We start from the raw sequence: 17,703 nt of genomic DNA on the forward strand, positions 1-17,703 counted from the left end.
ACGTGCAGGCTGTGCACCCTCAGTACGTGTCAGGAGCAGAGATGCTCCCCCAGGAGACACCAAGCTTGGAGCCCCATGTTTGGCACACCAAGGACAGATGATCATCAGAGCCACCTAGACAAGACACATGACTGCAGACTCAACTCATGTCACAAAAAAGAATTTTCAGAATAGCTTCTACTGGTTAGATGAACTAAATAAAATATAGCAGCAAAAGCTCCCTTTTCCCCCACAGATGCACCTATATAGTTATTTCACTAGTAGAAAAATATATTTCTATATTTTTAAAAAGCTTAAAGTTCACATTCTACCTGTAACAGCTCTTGCTGTTCCTACAGACTACCCCAAACCTGGGACCATGACTCCCCCAGCCCACAGCAGCTGTGCAGAGTGCCAACAGAATTTTTCAGAAGTCATTTTGTATGTGTTTGCACACACACAGAGATGTACAAACACATACAGGAGAAAGAGGGAGAGAAATATGTTAATTTGAAACATCTGGCAAATGTTTCAGAGTTAACAAGTCCCAGGTTTGGCCTTTGGGGTTTTTTTTCCTTTCAGGGGAGTTAAAGAAGGGGAGGCAATTTTGTCATTTTGGGCCAGGGAAGGAAGGGACATGAAACAAGAAATTGAAGCGTGTTTTTTCACCCTTTATTGAACTTCAACATCACACTACTGAAGCTAATGCAAACAGGAAGATCATAAAAGAACATAATGAAAGTCTTGCACACTGGGACTGAGGGACTGGTTTCAGTTACTGAATATAGCTGTGGAGCCACACCACACAAGAGCCAGTGACTCCACACAGCCACACCACCACAAACTGGGGATTTTTACGCTTCTTCTGTATAGTTCCTCAATCATATTCCAACCTGCAACTTTTGCGCTATGTATTGCATCCCAACTTGACAGGATACGGTATCACATCTTTATACACATACAAGATTGGCATCTGTAGCTACTAAATGTGTTAAGAAGAAAACCCCCCCAATTAACACACATTTTCCTAAAGCTGCCATAAATCACGCATACAATACATTTCTCCCACATCCGATTTCTTGAATGAGAGCGGTAATTGTGGGAATAAATGAAGAAAAATGGAGACTCAACTAACTTGGTAAAAGCCTTTCACAGTCTGTCTTTTACTTAAGGCATAGTCACCAATACCAACCCCAAATTAACTCTGCTGTGCACAGAAATTTTTTTGGTCATTGTTTTGAACCATAGGCTATTTTGAACGTAATACACTTGCAGACTTGTGATAGATAACACCGGTAACTCCACTGCAGTGCTGCTTGAGATGAAGGTCAAGCAAGAGAGCTGGCGATCGCTCTTTTCATGCACCGTTAGCTCCAGGCACAAAGGGGCCTTCCACATCACAGCTGGGGGTTTGCAGCAGCAGCAGCAATATTTGCTATCAAAGACTAGTGAAAACAAACCCCTCCAAGCAGCCAGAGGGCCCAGAGAAGATGCACCCAGTGTCCCAGAAGAGGCATCTGAGAGTGCAGTGGGTACAGTGTGAAAGGCCACAAAGTGCCACGCAAAGGCAGCTTGTGCCTTCGAGACCAGAGAGATGCTCACTGTGGTAGGAAAGTGCTCCCTGGGAGCCAGGCTCCCCCTGACTCTTAAAAAACCCATCTAACCAGAAATGCAACACCACTGTTGGTTTTCATATTACTGCTCAGTTTCTCAGCTGTTTCCATATCATTGGTGAGCTTTTAAGAGAATACTATTGCACAGTCCAGTGGGGAGAGAGCACAGAAACTGACTGGCTTCAAAATCAGAAATATTCTGAACATCGCATCAATGTTAAAAACAGACAGCAAAATATCTTTACATGGAACACAGACTGAGATGTGGCTAGTTATTTTAAACTAGCCACAAACTAATCTGACATTTACCCTCATGCTTGTGTTATCAATACACATTACACAGACAAACTTGATTTATCCTGTTCAATTTCTTGAGCCTCTTTTTATTCAGTTTATTGACCTAACAGGGATGAACGAGCTTCAGACACGTGTTTATCACTGTCAAGCACACCAAAAGCTTGTTCAAATTTTAAATCTTTCTACCATGGAGATGTACCACTTTTATTCTCCAGCCCTGACAGTACTTTCCAATTTCCTCAGAGAGGAGAAATACACACATTCCAGTTGAGACCGAGGCTTAAAATTCCTATTAAAGCAGCTTTTTTGTAATTAGATTGGAATGAATGTGTAACAGTGCCCATTGCAGAAAACTTCAAAGTGGTTATACTGGAGAAATCACAACCCGTTTCAGTGTGCCCACAAGAAGAAAGAATGGCTCTCTGGAGGATAAGAGTATATTAGTCTCTGTGTGTAATAGATTTTATTGACCATATGGAACTGATATAAAAATTGTGTTGCAGTGGGTAGTCTTGGATTTGAGACAGGAATGTGACATACAAAATACAGTTCCTGTAAAAAGCCTGGCAGCTTTCTGGCAGTTTTTGCAATCAGAAGAACCTAAAATATTTACCTGATTGAGTCACTGACGAGTCCCAGGTCAAAGCAAAATCTGAAGATTCACCCTCTTCAACTGAAAAAGAACAAAAATAAGTTGTGATTACTAAAGCAAACCAACTGGAAAGCAAAGTCATCAGAAAACTAGGTCTACTATGACATTAAGTATTAAAACAGACTTCTCCACTGCTGAAAAAGAACTTACTGCTTTCCATAAAATAATTCATAAGGTGGAAATTTAGTAAAGAGGTTTTTCCTACTTTTTAACCTAAATATGGGATTTGTGTTTGCAGTTTCTTCCTGAACGGGTAGCAGTAAGTTCATGTGAAAATTTTAATAGACATCTAAACACCACTACCTGGTAAGAATTCATATTTGAAATGTTGTATATTCCCAGCTTGCATGTGCAAAATTGCTACTGTAAATATAGAGGTTGTTTTTGAAATGGATGTTTCAACAGATCATAGTAAAGAACTGTCCTGTGAAGGAAAAATTGCCTGACTTATGTCATCCTAACATACTAACACATCTGCCATATTCAGAACCCAGTGGTATCTTCAGGGACTTTTCAGAATTAGAAAACACTATTTTGATGTATAACCATGTTCTGTGATATGGCAGTCACAAATAACTGCTTTTAAGATGCTGTGAAGGCTGTCAGAGCCAGTGCTCAGCACTTGCAAGTGACATAGCTAAAACCTTCTGCCTGTTAACAATTATAAAAATGCCACTTGATTCTTACATTCTTAAAAATAACTAAGAGAACAGCCAACATCAAGCCAGGCAAAAAAGTGCCTGATTCTGCTGTTACTAAAATCAGTGCTGGTTATACTAATGACAGACTGGGCATTTGAAAGCAGCAACTGCAGAAATTCTTCTTTTGAATTGCAAAAGTTTATCATCATCACCTGCCTACTCTGTCACCCTGACAACAAACAAATTTAAATTATATGTCTTTATTTTCTGATTAATATTATTTACTGAACAATTGCTTACCCTTTCAACTAAGTTATGCTGAATTCAAATGCACATTCTCTAGAATTCTGCAACCTGAAACCAAACCATATTGCAAAGCCAGAAGCACAACCCAACCCCTGTTGACCAGCCCTGTAAGCTCAGGCCAACCTGCTGCAGTGAATATTTACACTGACATTTGCATCACAACAGTTTTGATTTTATGCTTTCCTTACATTCTTCCCCCCAATCCAGTGCAGAATTCTGGCATTAAGTTGATGTTAGTGGTAACATCATATGGCATTAGGAACAGAGAATATAATTTACATAGGCAGTGCCTTGACAAATGCAATTTTCTGTCCAAACCATAGAAAAATGTGTGCTCCACAGAAGGGCACCACTCTGGTTTTATAAATCTGTGTGTTTATTAATGGAGGAGCATGCAATTCAACCATTTCTTTGGAGAAATCATACTTGAGCCTTGGCTCTACTTTTTTCAGAGTCTATGTTAGCATAAAGGCCATGTCACATAATATTAAATTCCAGAATGACAGAGGAAAAACAAGAGGCAAAGCTAGAAGCTTATTGAAGCCATTATTGGTCCTATTCCCTGGCGGTGGCAGAGCCAGCTTGGCTGCCATGTGCTCCCTCCTGAGGGCTCACCTACCATTTTGTGCTCTCTAAGCCACCATCTTGTTCCCATTTTGACCCATCTCTTAATAGAAAAACTCTGGATGCAGTTATCTGAAATACCATTTCAGTCTTACACAAATGCATGTCTTATTTTAACATCAAAATCTATATACACCTGGGAGGGTTTTTGCTCCAAAACTAAATAAGCCAAGTTGGAAATTCATGTACCTTACTCAAAACAGACAAGAGGAATGTTTTAATTTTATTTTATCCTTGACTGCTTTTTGGTTGCTTTGCTTGGAGAGTGTTTTTTCATATTACTACTTTTATGCTGAGGCTTTTTATTTCTTTACATTTTGTCTTGGAAAAAGATTTAAAAAAACCCCAGTCTGCTAAAAATACATAAAAGAGATACATTTGGTCCTAGTCAAGGAATAGCATATGGATCTGTACTGGTCATTGACAATTTTAGCAAAACTGACTTTCATGTTGGTTAAACACCAAAGACTGCTCCAGTCCTTGAGCTGCTCTAGGGCAGTTGGCTCCAGCACGTAACAAAACCACGCTTTTTGGAATTCCTTAAATGAGGGCAAAGGTTTGAATCAGCCTCTGTTGGCATTAATTTGCTTTACTCCCTAATGACTGAAAAGGGGACAGAGAACATTCACGTGGAGGCAATGGCATTGAAATTCACTTTATATTATCACAGCCAGGGTTTCAGGTTCTCCCCCTCAATTTGCACAGGCCCACCACAGAGCTGACAGTGCTGCACATCCATGGAAGGAAGAGGCCAGTGGGATGGAACCTCCTGAGCTTAGGCACAGACACATCGCCCTGCAGCTGCTGTTCACACCACCACCACCACCTTCCCCTTTGCTTTTCCATTTTTCCTTTCATTCTTTTAAGCAAACATCATCTTTCAGATGCTAAACTACAAGAAAAAGAAACAGCCAAGTCTATTCCAAGAGGGATTACAGTATCAACTCACTCCTTGATCCTCACCTGCCCATCCATCCATCCGGCTAGGCAGTGGGCAGAGAGAAACAAGGAGCAAAAGCAGCCACATCCAGGAAAGAAAGACCAAAGGACTGTGTCTATACACCCATTAAGAAGCCCCAAAGGTTTGCTGGGAAATGGTGTCTGTGAAGCTGAAGCAAAAGAAGGTGATCAGGCTTTGTCACAGACAGCAAGCGTAATTGTAGGGAGACACTAAACTCTGTGTGCTTCTGCTCCCCCTCCATAATGGGCTTAAAACCAAAAGCTGCAAGGTTCCTCTGTGGCTGCCTAATCTTCTGGATATAAATGGTTATTTAAGGAGCCAGTATTTGAAGTGGTGTCACTGCTGGCTTTTCCTCAACCTCAGCAGTGAGCAGAAGCCATGGAAGTCAGGAGGAAATAAAATGTTTTCTTCCTAAAGTCAACCTCCACAGCCAAGCATTTGCTGCTGAAATTTGCTCTCAGATGCACGTCTGTTGCTGGAGCCATAGGGAAGCAGGGAGAGACTTCCCAGGCTGGTTGGAGATCTGGGGACATGATGCTGTTCACAGAGGGCACAGGAGTCCCACAGACCCCACGTGGGGACAGGCCCCTTGGGGACTGCCTTAGGACTTGCCAAGCCCTCCCTGGCAGGGCAGAGTGGACCCAGAAGAGATTTGGTCACTATGGCTGTGAAGGGATTTCCATGTTTCACTACTGAGAAGGAAGTCAAAAACACTCCTAGTCCATAATATTAGCCAGAGAATTATTCACTTAAGCTGAATTTTCAGTTTTTTAATACTTTTGTCATCATTCCTTGAAATCTAGGTTTGCTCAGGTGACTATGTGTATCAATATTCACTGGGTAGATGACACAGTGAATTTTAACTTGGGGTAAAAAACAAAGCTAGGGAATATGTACAAAGCATTCAACACAATCACTCTCAAAATATACTGCAGAGTAAGAATAATTCCCCTTTCATTAGCAGGAAAATACATTTTCAGAGACATGCTAGACATACTCATAGCTACCCAAGTCAAGGACTAGACACTTCTATCTGTTCTAGTAAATCACTCTGAATGTGTGGACACCCAAGTCCACAGGGTTGATGTTTAGCATGGGCAGGAGCCACCCACATGCATGAAACACTCTGCAGCTTGAGAAAACCACAAGGAACAGCAGCACCATTCAACATTGAGAACCCTGATTTTCCAAAGCTACTGGAGATCTTGTACAAATTCTCACTACTATTCAAGAATCCTGGCGACAAAGAGGGTGAAGGCTCAGCATCTCCTGAAATTTTTGAGCCATTTCATACCTTGAGGAAGGCTGGGTTCGACTTGAAAATAGCCTTGGTCTGGCAGCATAGAAATTCTTATTGTTAGTCAGCTCGAAAGATGGTTAAGTTTGTGGAGTTAACCCTGTGCCTACCTGAGGCCTGGCACAGGGATGTCATTGCTGGCAGCAGAAGGACACATCTGCCTCCCCTCCCTGTTCTGCCCCAGCACAGGAGCCTCCCTGCTGCCATACCTGGACAAGACCTGTGTTCTGCTCCAGCTGACTGTGGGGCCCAAATGCAAGAGCCAGAACAAGCACACAGCTGACATAGAGAGAAGTGTAGGCAATGGCAACATCACAATACAGCACTCCTGCAATGCCAAATATTTGCATTTTGCCCGCTCCTCTCAGATGTTCTCCAAGGATGCTTATTTAATTGCTAGGTCACAAGTGCTGCAGGCTCAAAGATTTCAGTTCTTTGTGCTCAGAGAAACTTCTGAAAGGATTCAGCATCCATTCCCCTAAGAGTGAGAACATCTATTTATGGGGCTACCATTACCTGAACTCCATTCACAGTCACAGTGCTTATTTAACACTTTATCACTCCCAGGAAAGAAGTTAACCTTATCAAAGTAAGATGCTTCTGCACCAAATGTTGATTTCTAGATGCAATCAAGCTTTACAAGTGAGCAACAGCCCTTCAGTAATTCAGGTGGCATGTGTATGCTCCCTTATCCTATTACACAGGCCTCAAGGACCACAAGGGCCAGTTTAACACTTCCCATAATACGAAAACACCCCAGTTCACTAAGGAAAACGTCGGGAACGTGAGAGCATGAGGAACTACTGAGCAATCTAATGGGTTAGAAGCATGTCCCACAGCGGAGGGGGGGAACTTTCCTGGAACAAGGCTGTTACCAAGCACTGCATTCAGGATCAGGGCCATTCCCTCATCTGCCAGCAACCTCAGAAAACACCAGGTACAAAACACCTTGAATGCACAAAATGCTGGTGCCCCTTTTTTAGTTTGGAGGATTTTGTTAGATACTGTTGGTGACAGAACTCTCAGCTGAAGCCAGGGAAGTCTCACTGATGCCTGTGTATTAGCTGTAATGTACGTGTCAGGACTCACAGCCTTCCCTCTAGAGAAATACTCCAGCACCAAGCCGCATTGTAAGGCAGTAACACATTAATCACATCTTTTCCTGCCCTAGCTATCAGCACTCACATGCAGGAGCTCCGTGATCTTCTCTAATCTTCAGGCGGCTCCTTTGCCACTTTCAGACACACTACTCTGTGCTGTCCCACCCAGTCTTTGCTCCATCCCTCCCATCACATGCAATTTCATGCTCCCAAATCAGCACAGGACACAGAATAGCCCCCTCCGACCACCATTCATGCGCTGCAAGTCATCCCACAGCACTGGCAGCCTGGGATTTGATACAGTGCTCTAAATCCTGCAAAATGCAGAGCAGCTCCCATTTCCACAGAGTCAAAGGAAGCTGAGGATGCTCAAAACTTTGTGGATTGGGGATTGTAAAGCAGTCACTTTCCAGCTGCTTGGCATGGCAGGAGCACAAAGGGTGTTAATAACCTTTACACTTTAAATAGCCTGGTGTTTTCCATGTGTATCTAGAGCCCATCTTCGGAGAGGTGCAGGCAGGCTGATACCTCAGACTGAAAGAGGAGAACACCTCTGCGCTCCACTGCTGCCCAGAGAGGGTCAACCCTGCACATCCCCGGGAACTGCCACCACAACTAGCAGCGGTAAGGGTTCGGAAATGGCTACTCTGAGCAGAAGCCAGCCAATCCTTCCTGCTCACATCACCTCCCAGTTTGCTGTAAGGCTTTCCCCCTCTCCTCCTTAGATGCTCCCTGAGAAGATTCCCCATAATATCGGTGAGACGAGAGTCTGCAAAACACAAAACCCTGCAGCAGGGGGGAAGCAGCGGCATAAGGAGCAGCCCCATTTGTTATTAATGCAGCGCCGCTGCGGCAGAGCTGCAGCCGCTGCCCGGGAGCGCTGCAGGGCGCAGAGCCGGCCCCGAGCCAGGCATCGCCTCCTCCAGGAGCCAGGCTGCCCCTCTTTGTCAGCAGCTGGGGCTTTCTCCCGCCACTGTGCACAGAGAAACCTTCACAATCAGCAGGAAAATAGCAGTTTCGAGGGGCTTTGCCAGTCAGCTGAGAATAGATGCCTGTGAGTGTATCCCGACGCATTTACAGTACCTTGCAGCTAGAAAGGAAAGGGAAATTCCCCGATGCCTCCGTACCAACATTCAGGGGAGAAAAAGGTACCTGGCAGAAGCTGCTGGCAGTGCTTTATACCAGCCACTTGAGCCAATTCAATCCCCTTGGAAATTCAACCTCCCCAGAGAATTCCTCTCAGGTCTCCCCATGTTCACAAGGCATTTTGTTTGTGTGATCATTCCCCTTCAGCTTTAGTAATGCTTGGCTCTGTTGGCTGGTGGGAAGGAGCACTGGGACACCAGGGCATCCCCAGAGAGGCGATGCTGCATTCCTTGCCCATGCCCTAGGCTGGATCCCCCATGGGAACCAGGCATGGTCCTTGGCACAATCGCTCCCAGCTCCGGAGCCACCTCCCCATTCTCTCCTGAGTGAGCAGCTGATCCAGCCATTGGTGGCCCTTGGCCAACAAGGGTTTTTTCCACCTTAAATAGGACCGTTATGTATTAGTCCTTTCATGAGCCAGCAGGCCAGGGAATAAGACAAGAGGGTTTACTGACATGGCTTATTTAGCTAGTTCAGAGCCTAAATTTGCACAAGTTCTCTAGCTGCTTTTCTCCAAAGTCAGTAATAGGGCTTGGCAGAGACTGTGGGTTTTGCTGGCAAAGTCAGCCTTTTTGTGTGAAGGAGGGAGGAGTGGGGAAACCCAGACTGCTGTGCTCACTAGGTCAAGGAAAAGAAAAAAAAAAGAAAGGAAAAAAAAAGGGAAAAAAAGGAAGAAGGATAAGACAAATGGGACAGAATTACAAAGGAAAACTGAAAAAAGATCGTTAGGAACAGAAAAAGATGTGAAGGTGATTAAGGAGAACAAGACAAACAACAAAATAAGGTAGCACTAGCAGGTTTATGCAAAGGAGATCTAATTATGGGTGGCTAAATCCTCCAGGACATTAATATTCCATCGTAATGTGTCTAGTTTCCTCCTTTCCAGACATGGCAGGGAGGAAATGAGAATCACTTAGATACACTGTTTAATGAGCAAATGATGGACGATCACCAAATACAGCCTGCCTGATAAGTATCCATTAGCTTAAACTCGCACAGTAAATCTGTGTGCAGCTAACGGGCCTGCCTCTTCCAACGCTCCAGCAAAACTTAATGGAACTGCAGCCAGAGAAAGGGAGCCTTGTAAATAAAAATCTCATCTCACTGAGACGAGAAAGACTGTAGGACATACATAATGGCTAATCACAGCCCTTCCCACAGACTGCACACCTGACTCACAAGCCAGGGTGTATTTATTCCCAGAGCTCATATTTAGTTTTTTGTGTTTCCAATTCACATACTTCACTGGAGACAGATATTTCCCATCCAAATCTATTATGTAAATAAATACGAGGGTTAGGTGTAATAAAATGCAGTCAGTGTTTCACATTGCAGTCAGGATCAACATCTTATACATGCAATACATTAAACCTGCAGTTTTTAAAACTGGGCCTACACACACCCCATAACACATTTGGGATCAATACTCTCATGGTTCTTATAGCTTGCCATCAAATGTTAACCCCCAAAGGACAGGGTGGATTTTTTTTCCTTTAAATACTATGTACTGCAATTAAACCTATGAAATGTTCAGGAATTTAGAGGTTTCTTCTTCTGTTTCTGCCTGGAGTTCCTGGCCATGAGACTGGTGGAGTGCACCCTACCCAGCTCAAGGAACCCATCCTGCTGATGGCCCTTTGCTGCCTGGCACAGACACCCCCCTGACATCCTGCAGCCCCAGACCCATCACCTGCCATGAGCTCCCCTGGAAATGGATGGGAGCACCCAGAGCCCCTGCCCTCACCTGCCCCAGCTGGGCTGAGCCCCACACCACACACAGGCAGGGCTGGAGAGGTGGAGATACACGAGGAGATGGGGCACAGGGTGGCCAGGTCCTGTGGACAGGGAAACAAAGCACTGGCTGCCTGTGGGCACCCTCCTCTCTGCATTGGTACATCCATTTCTAAGGCGACTGTCACCATAGTGTCTGCACCTTCTTTCAAAAATAGATCTACTGTGAGTAAGCAGGCACTTTAAAGCTCAAGTGAAACAAAACAGGTGAATCCAGCAATCTCCACATTGCTCATAAAATCACAGATTTTGCTTCAGAAACCAAGGGTTAAAATATTCTTGTTCCATTTGTAATACAACTGGGTGACAGAAATGTTTACATGTTGAAACCCTACCAAACCAAAGCAAGGAAAGTAGAGAAAAGGAAGATTAACACCTCTACAACTCATGGCCAGGGCTTCAAAACCATGAGTCAAATTTGCAAGTTGTGAAGCGATCCTTTGATCTGCTAGAAATGCCAAGAGCAGACTGAGCTTACCCAAAGACAAGATGATGGTGATGATGCAAGCAACAGACCAGAGGTGGGTCAGCAAGTGCAATGACAAAGGTGTTACTCAAATAATTGCAATATCTTACACCTTCCTCCAAACTTCAGGTTTAGAAGTTGCACTGTGAAGGCTCTACTCCCCCCTATGCACTTCTGAGCACAGATACTGAGTGAAGATACACAAATCTCAGGTACCACCCAAAACAATGTTAGCAAACACATGGGGCTGTGTTGGAAGTCAGCAGACCTGAGACTTGCAGCTGGCAGAGACAAGGTGCACATGGGAGAGTTCAGATGGAGGGGATGGCATGGGCCAAAGGGATGCCAGAAAGGCCTTGCCTGTTTCCTGAGCATAACAAAAGGGCTGCAAAGAAATGAAGTTTCAAAATCAAGTCAAAACATCATGAAATTTAAACACTAGGCTTTGCACAGAGAATGCAGGGCGTCACCAAGTCAGATTTATTGCAAAACTTTGTTTCTCTGGGAAAGAAAAAAGAAATGGAAAAAAAAAGGCAAGGGAAAGACAGGGAAGAGCACTATTTTTACACAAGGGTTAGAAAGTTTCTCTATTAGCAGGACACCTAATAAATTTACCTGTGCTGGCCCTGTATTCAGACATCCAATAAGAATGCTGAAAGATTAACGCTAACACAGGCTAATGACACAAAGAAAAGGGAATGTTCTAAAATAATCTACATGTATAGAAACAGGAACCAAACCCAGAAAGAATGGAAGTGGATAACTAGGATCTGCAGATGAGCAGTGGGACCACAACTCCTTACACCACCTCTAGTTCTGGTGAAGCACATGGAGATTTAGGTACACCAGCAGACTGAGAACAACCTGCCTCAAACTGCTGCTCCCCATTGCTGCTAATGGGGATCACCCTTCTGCATTCTGCTCAGTCAAACCCATCCAACCTCCTGCAGGTCTGTAGTAAAAAACTCACAAAAACAACACTGTCCCACCTGCTGTGGCTGGACCAAGAGCCACATCCCTTCAGACCCTACTGCCATGGACAGCAAGAAGAGTTTTCCTTTCCCTTTGACAAGGAGCTGATGTCAGCTCTCCAGCTCATCTCATCACCATAAATCAAGTTCTACTTCACAGCTATTTTTCCACTGTTGATTTCATCCAGACCCAATAGAAGCCAATGCAACATCTCCTATTTCACAGGATCTGAGCAGTTCCAGATGCAGGGAACCCCAATTTTCAGATGCAGGTTTGAGGTAAAGAGTTTAATACTGATGAAAAATTCACATTTGCAAATATGATAAAAAGAACAGAAAATTACTTAAACAGCAAGCAACCACCTTGAGGGACACTGATGAAATTGTAAAGCACACAACCAACTCTAGTCTTACACAAGTTTTAGTCTCTTACTTCATAATTCTTCAAGGCAGGTTTTAGTACATTATGCCTAAAGCCCTCACCCCAGCTGCAGAGAGCTCCAGCAGGAGCTGCTGCACCAAACACTTTGTTTAGCATCACACTCCCCTCCACAAATACCCCATTCAGCACCCAGGGCTATTAATCACAGCTGAAAAGAAGTCTTTGACCAGATTTCCACACCTCAGCCTAAAAAAATACACCAATTTTTACTGCAAATCCTTCAAACTTGGAAGTTGTTTCACTAGGCAACTATGTTTGCAGTGTAGGTAGCACAGAAAAGGGAAAAGAGAGGAGGCTTTTCCTGACCAGCCATTTTAATTAGAGCTAGGAGGGCTTGAAAAAACCCGTCTGGTGAGTGGCATTATTTCCCCTCCTCCCCTCCTCAGAGGCCAATGCGCTGAGCACCCCAGGCTGTCAGTGCTCCCACTCTGCTGCTGTCCCAGGCCAGCCCAGGGGCTCAGGCCAGCCCAGCTCCAGCGTTCCTGGAGAGAGCTGGGTTTCACCAGGCCCTGGTAGGAGCTGCTTTCCCCAGCAAGCCCTGGCTGTGGCTCTTTTGTGTATGCAAGTGTGTGTGTGTGTGTGCGCCTGTGTGTGTGGCACTGCTCCCCAAGCTCGCTCATTTTAATGCTGCTTTCTCCCCAGATGAAAATATACATATTCTTATTAAGGAAAAAAATGTGCAAAGTATAAATTTGCATCTATGATCATTTCTGGTTCATAAATTGTATTTTAATAATAAAACAATATATTCTTCTGTACTGCCTCTTAAACACTAACAGTAAAGTCTTATTTGTACGTGAGCTTAAAAATGTTTCAATGAAGGAAAACACAAATGGTATAAAATGGAAAGTGAAATATAAATAAAAGGATAAATAAAAGCAGGAGCAAAGCTAATACATGGAGAATCCTGCCTCCTCCTTTTGATTCACGTGAGTGGATGCCCCACACTTTTCTACTGCAGAATTTTATTACACAGGTTGAGGGGAATTCTCCAGCTGAGATTCCTCTGCTAGAAAGACAGGCTTTGTTGGCTGCATTAAGGTGATAGAAATTACAATGAGGGAGAGAAAGTTGCATATATGACATACAGCCCTTTGTAGCATTAAATTTAATTTGCAAAAAACCAACACAACCACCATAAAGTGGAAACTAGTATTTTTTATAACCCTTAACAACCTGTCCTTAGTGCTAACATACCATAAAGAAATTTCAACATCTTGTTATATGTGTAGTTTATTTTAAACAACACTAAAAGAAGAACACAGTTCTTATTGGAAATTGGCACACACACAAAGAAAGGGGGAAAGCTGGCTTTTAAAACTTTATCCCAAAGAATACTTTTTTCTTTTTATTCCTATTAAATGTACAACCCTTCCACTGAAATGAAACATAGAAAGAGTTTCCAAATATTTTATAATTCTGAATGGATTTCCCTAGTGTAACAGTAATAATATTTTTACAGTTAAAAGATCCACTGATTTAATAAGTGTGATTTGTGTATTTAGAAAATTCATTAGAGCAGACATTCCCCAACATTTTTAGATTTATTTATTTATTTAGCCTAATTTGGGTACACTACTTCAAAAGAACGCTTAGAGCTTCCCAGTTCCTTAGTCACTCACTAATAACATCTAATAATTAATAAAGACATGTAAATTCTTAACTCCCAGAACTATTCCAAACTTACTATCTGTACGCTTCATGTCATGTCTCACTTATAGATATCTGCATTACTTTGTTTCATAAAATGCTGAAGGGACACGTACTTATCTTGCTCTCCACCAAGAGTGAATATTCAGGCATGATGCAACCAAAGCAAAACTAAACCCAAGCCTGAGCAAACCTCTCCTCCAGGAGCCCACAGAGTTTTCCAGCCAGCCCTGGAGGGGGTTTAGCTGCTCTCGCTGCATGGTCATGTCCATTCTGCCAATGTCCCCTGCCCACGTGCTTGTGTCAATACCACCACACAGAAATGCAAGGCAGGTGTCAAAGTGAGTACTTTGGGGTACTCTCACTAGTACTAATTTCTACAACTTTGGGGGACCTAGGAGGGAACAAAACAGCAAAATGTGCAGCTGTGACATAGAAAGGAAAAGCCCATTTTAAGAATAAAGGCGATGCTTGGGACAGAGATTCCCAATGCATCTGCAGGAAAAAAAGAGGCCACAAGCAAACACCTCATCCCCCTTCATATGGCCACAGCCCCTTCAGCCACTGCCTCCAGAGCTGCTAAAATCCTCCTACAGGCAGAGACCATGAGGAATAACATTAAGTCGAAACATCTTTTCTTGGAGGCAAACCATTATTGTGTCTGCTCCTCTACTACAAGTGTTCCTGTCAGGGCTTTGTGTTCTGCAACATTTCCTTGTCGTATTTCTTTGCTTGTTTTGATTTCTGGTCTTCTGTCTCGAGGAAGACTGCCAAGACCCTAAGTCCTGTCTCCTACAAGTGCTGCTAAGCCTCAGACACAGGGTGTGGGGATTTCCACACATGGCTCAAGCCTGTATATTGATAGAAGTTTACTTAAGAAATACAACTTGCATAAAGTTTTGTATTTAAATTTCAGTGGACTAAATGAATGGTGCTTGAAAGAAGAATGAAAATAGCCCTACTTCCCTCAATAAAAGCCAAACTGAAATAGAAAAAATACCAGCACAAAAACACCTACCTTTTAAAACAAAGAACTTCCTTCCAACCTAAGTGCTATGAAAAAGACTGAGATAATTAATTAACAATCAAGACAAACAAGGCCATTTAGCTGTACTAATGTTGTTTTTTCCAGGCAAAATTCATCCATAGCCAAAGGGTCAGCGAAGCAGAGTTGCTCTACAAATTTTTATGACAGCTGAATGTATTTCCTACCTACACTTCCATTTTTCCCTCTTAATGAGATTTTGCTGGGTTTTATTTTTTATTTCCTGGTAGAATCTTATGGAAGTTGTACGGTAAATGCAAGCTGTGTTCATACTTGGCCCATGCTTGCTCATGTTTCATGGTGCAGCCCTGCTCTGGCCATGCAGAAAGCACTCTGAGGCACTGTGACAAACGAGCTGCCTAAAGAGCTCCGTGGCAGAGAGGGATCGAGCGCCGCCGTCCCTTCGTGGTGCGCGAGTTCCGGGCACGGCGCGTGCTGGGAAAGCTCCCCTCGTGCTGGTGCCTTCAGGGATGGCTCTTAGGGTGAGCGCCACTCGAGTGGATATAAAACTTCATATTGATCAGAAAGCCAGCCCTGTCATCCATAAAGGCCCAGACCTCCATCCTCCTCCATCATGCAAGCAATCTGTCGAAAAATGTGAACTCATTTTTTGTCAAGGCAAGGTTTTGTGACTGTCTAGGAAGCAACAGACAAAGTTTCTTCTAAACGCATGCAACAGTCATTGCAAGTTCTGTGAGGCTTGGCCATGCCCCTGACTTCCAGCTCTTCCCATGGCAGTCCTTTGGCATCAGCCCCCCTGCCCATGCCAGAGGTTGCCTTGTGCTCTGGATGGTGCTGGTACCTTGCTGGTGAGCTCTTTGCCACAGCTTAACTCCCTGCACTGCCTCTGGGCAGCCCTGAGCACACCTCAGCCTGCATTTCCCTGCAGACTAACAAAATATCTCCTGGATTCAACTTCAGGGGGATGGAGTGTGTTCTTACACAGCTTTTCAGATAAACTTGGAACATTTTACTTCAAGTATGAGCAACGTTGCACTTGCACACTGGTCACCTCAACAGACAGCCTGGCACCAAGGTGGGCATGTTGGTTTTTGAGTGTCCAGAGCAATAGCACATTCTCCATGCCTGCTCACCAGAAGCTCCAACATATAAAAGTCTAGAAAGCTTGAGGTATTTAACATTATACAGCACCTTAAATCCTACTTAAAAGCCAGAGTTTGGTATTTTGGCGAGAGAATTACTAACCAACTTTCAAAAATAGGACATGCGAGTGGCTTCTGTTGAACCATGAACTGCACCTCAACATTTTTGTTCATCTTTTCAGGGTACAGAACATCTGACAGAGCTAACACTTGTTCTAATTCCTTAAACCTTGAGGAAAAAAAAATCTTCTGGTCTTAAAATAATCATCTGCAGACATTCACTCATACTTGCATTCTAAATAAGTTAGTACACTTCTGATTAAATTAAATATTTTTCCATATTTATGCATATATGATAAATGTTCAAGACCACAAATGAATCACCTAAAAAAACCTCACTTACCCCAACTGAGCTGAACCTGGAGATGGCTTTAAAAAGTCTGGTCTGGGGCTATTGGCATCAGTGGAATTAGGAGTGAAGCCTTCTCTTCTAACCAGCCTCATCACTTATTTACATGGAAGTAACGAGATCCTAAAAGCAGCAGCAGGGTAATGATGTACAGCCCAACTGCTCACTGGTACCCTCAGAAATGTGACACACTCTGAAATGACCAAGAGGGAGGGGAGAATTTGGACAGCAACTCCAGGGCTGGCAGGAAGTACATCAGCTCACTCCCAGCATCCCCTTTCCAGCTTCACCCTTCCTTCCCCACACTTTGGATGTCCCACCAGTCCCACCATGAGGAAGGGCAGGAACGAATGGCTGAAGTTGGCTACATTTTTGTCACTTTTTTTCTCTCTCAAACAGGTACATGTGAAGAAACCAACCTTCCTATTTCCAAATCTATAACTTGAGATACCTTTCAAAAAGCCCTTTTGTTCCAGCAGCAGTGCACCTTGCACAGGCCTGCTGTGTCTGTAGCACCTGAAAAGCACCACCCAGAGCTGGCTTTGCAGGCAACAGCACCTTCTGAAGGGTCACTAGCAGCAATAGCTGCTATAGCTGGGTGCTGCAATAGCTGGGGCTGTAGTACCACCTTATTCAAAGGCAGCAAGTTAACACCCTTTACACTGGGAACAAGACAGATTAATACCTCCATCACTGGTGTACTGTCATCAAAACACCAGCCAACAGGTATGGGATCAGTGAAAACCCCAAACTTCTGGCAGCCAGGGCTGTTTGCAAAACTAAAATGAGAGAGCTTCTAATAATTCAAAAATACAGTGTGATGGTTTGGAACAGCAGCTTTTCATTTCAGCAAGTTTATATTACAGTATGTGTCTCCTTGAGCTAAGAGATCGTTTGTTTAAATTACTTGATTATATGTAATGATCCTTCTCTTATAAAACAAGATTCAACATTGCCACTGGGGGAGAGGGTGGAAACATCACAGAAATTTAACAAGAAGGAAAAAATATCATACAACTCTTGCTGTAATAAAACATTAGGAGAATTTTCACTTGACTGTTGAAAAAGAGCAAAGCTAGAAACATGTTTTACCCCAGCTATTAACATTAACTCTTCATTCACAGAGCATAATGTACAGCTTTGATCAAGCTATAGGATCCACATGCTCACAAAATATTTAACATTAAATACATAGCATGGAATTAGTCTC

General features: G+C 43.4%; 1 protein-coding gene across 2 annotated transcripts in view; it reads right to left on the minus strand.

Annotated features, from left to right (window-relative positions):
• The window catches only part of ZNF423 (zinc finger protein 423), a 225,754-nt gene that overhangs the window by 183,175 nt on the left and 24,876 nt on the right, over window positions 1-17,703 (minus strand). For both annotated transcript variants that reach the window (XM_059481589.1, XM_059481590.1), the window contains exon 2: window positions 2,503-2,562. In XM_059481589.1, coding sequence (XP_059337572.1) covers window positions 2,503-2,562 — 60 coding nt within the window. The remainder of the gene's footprint in view (window positions 1-2,502; window positions 2,563-17,703) is intronic.

This window comes from Ammospiza nelsoni, chromosome 13, assembly GCF_027579445.1.
Source record: "Ammospiza nelsoni isolate bAmmNel1 chromosome 13, bAmmNel1.pri, whole genome shotgun sequence".
Taxonomy (NCBI): domain Eukaryota; kingdom Metazoa; phylum Chordata; class Aves; order Passeriformes; family Passerellidae; genus Ammospiza; species Ammospiza nelsoni.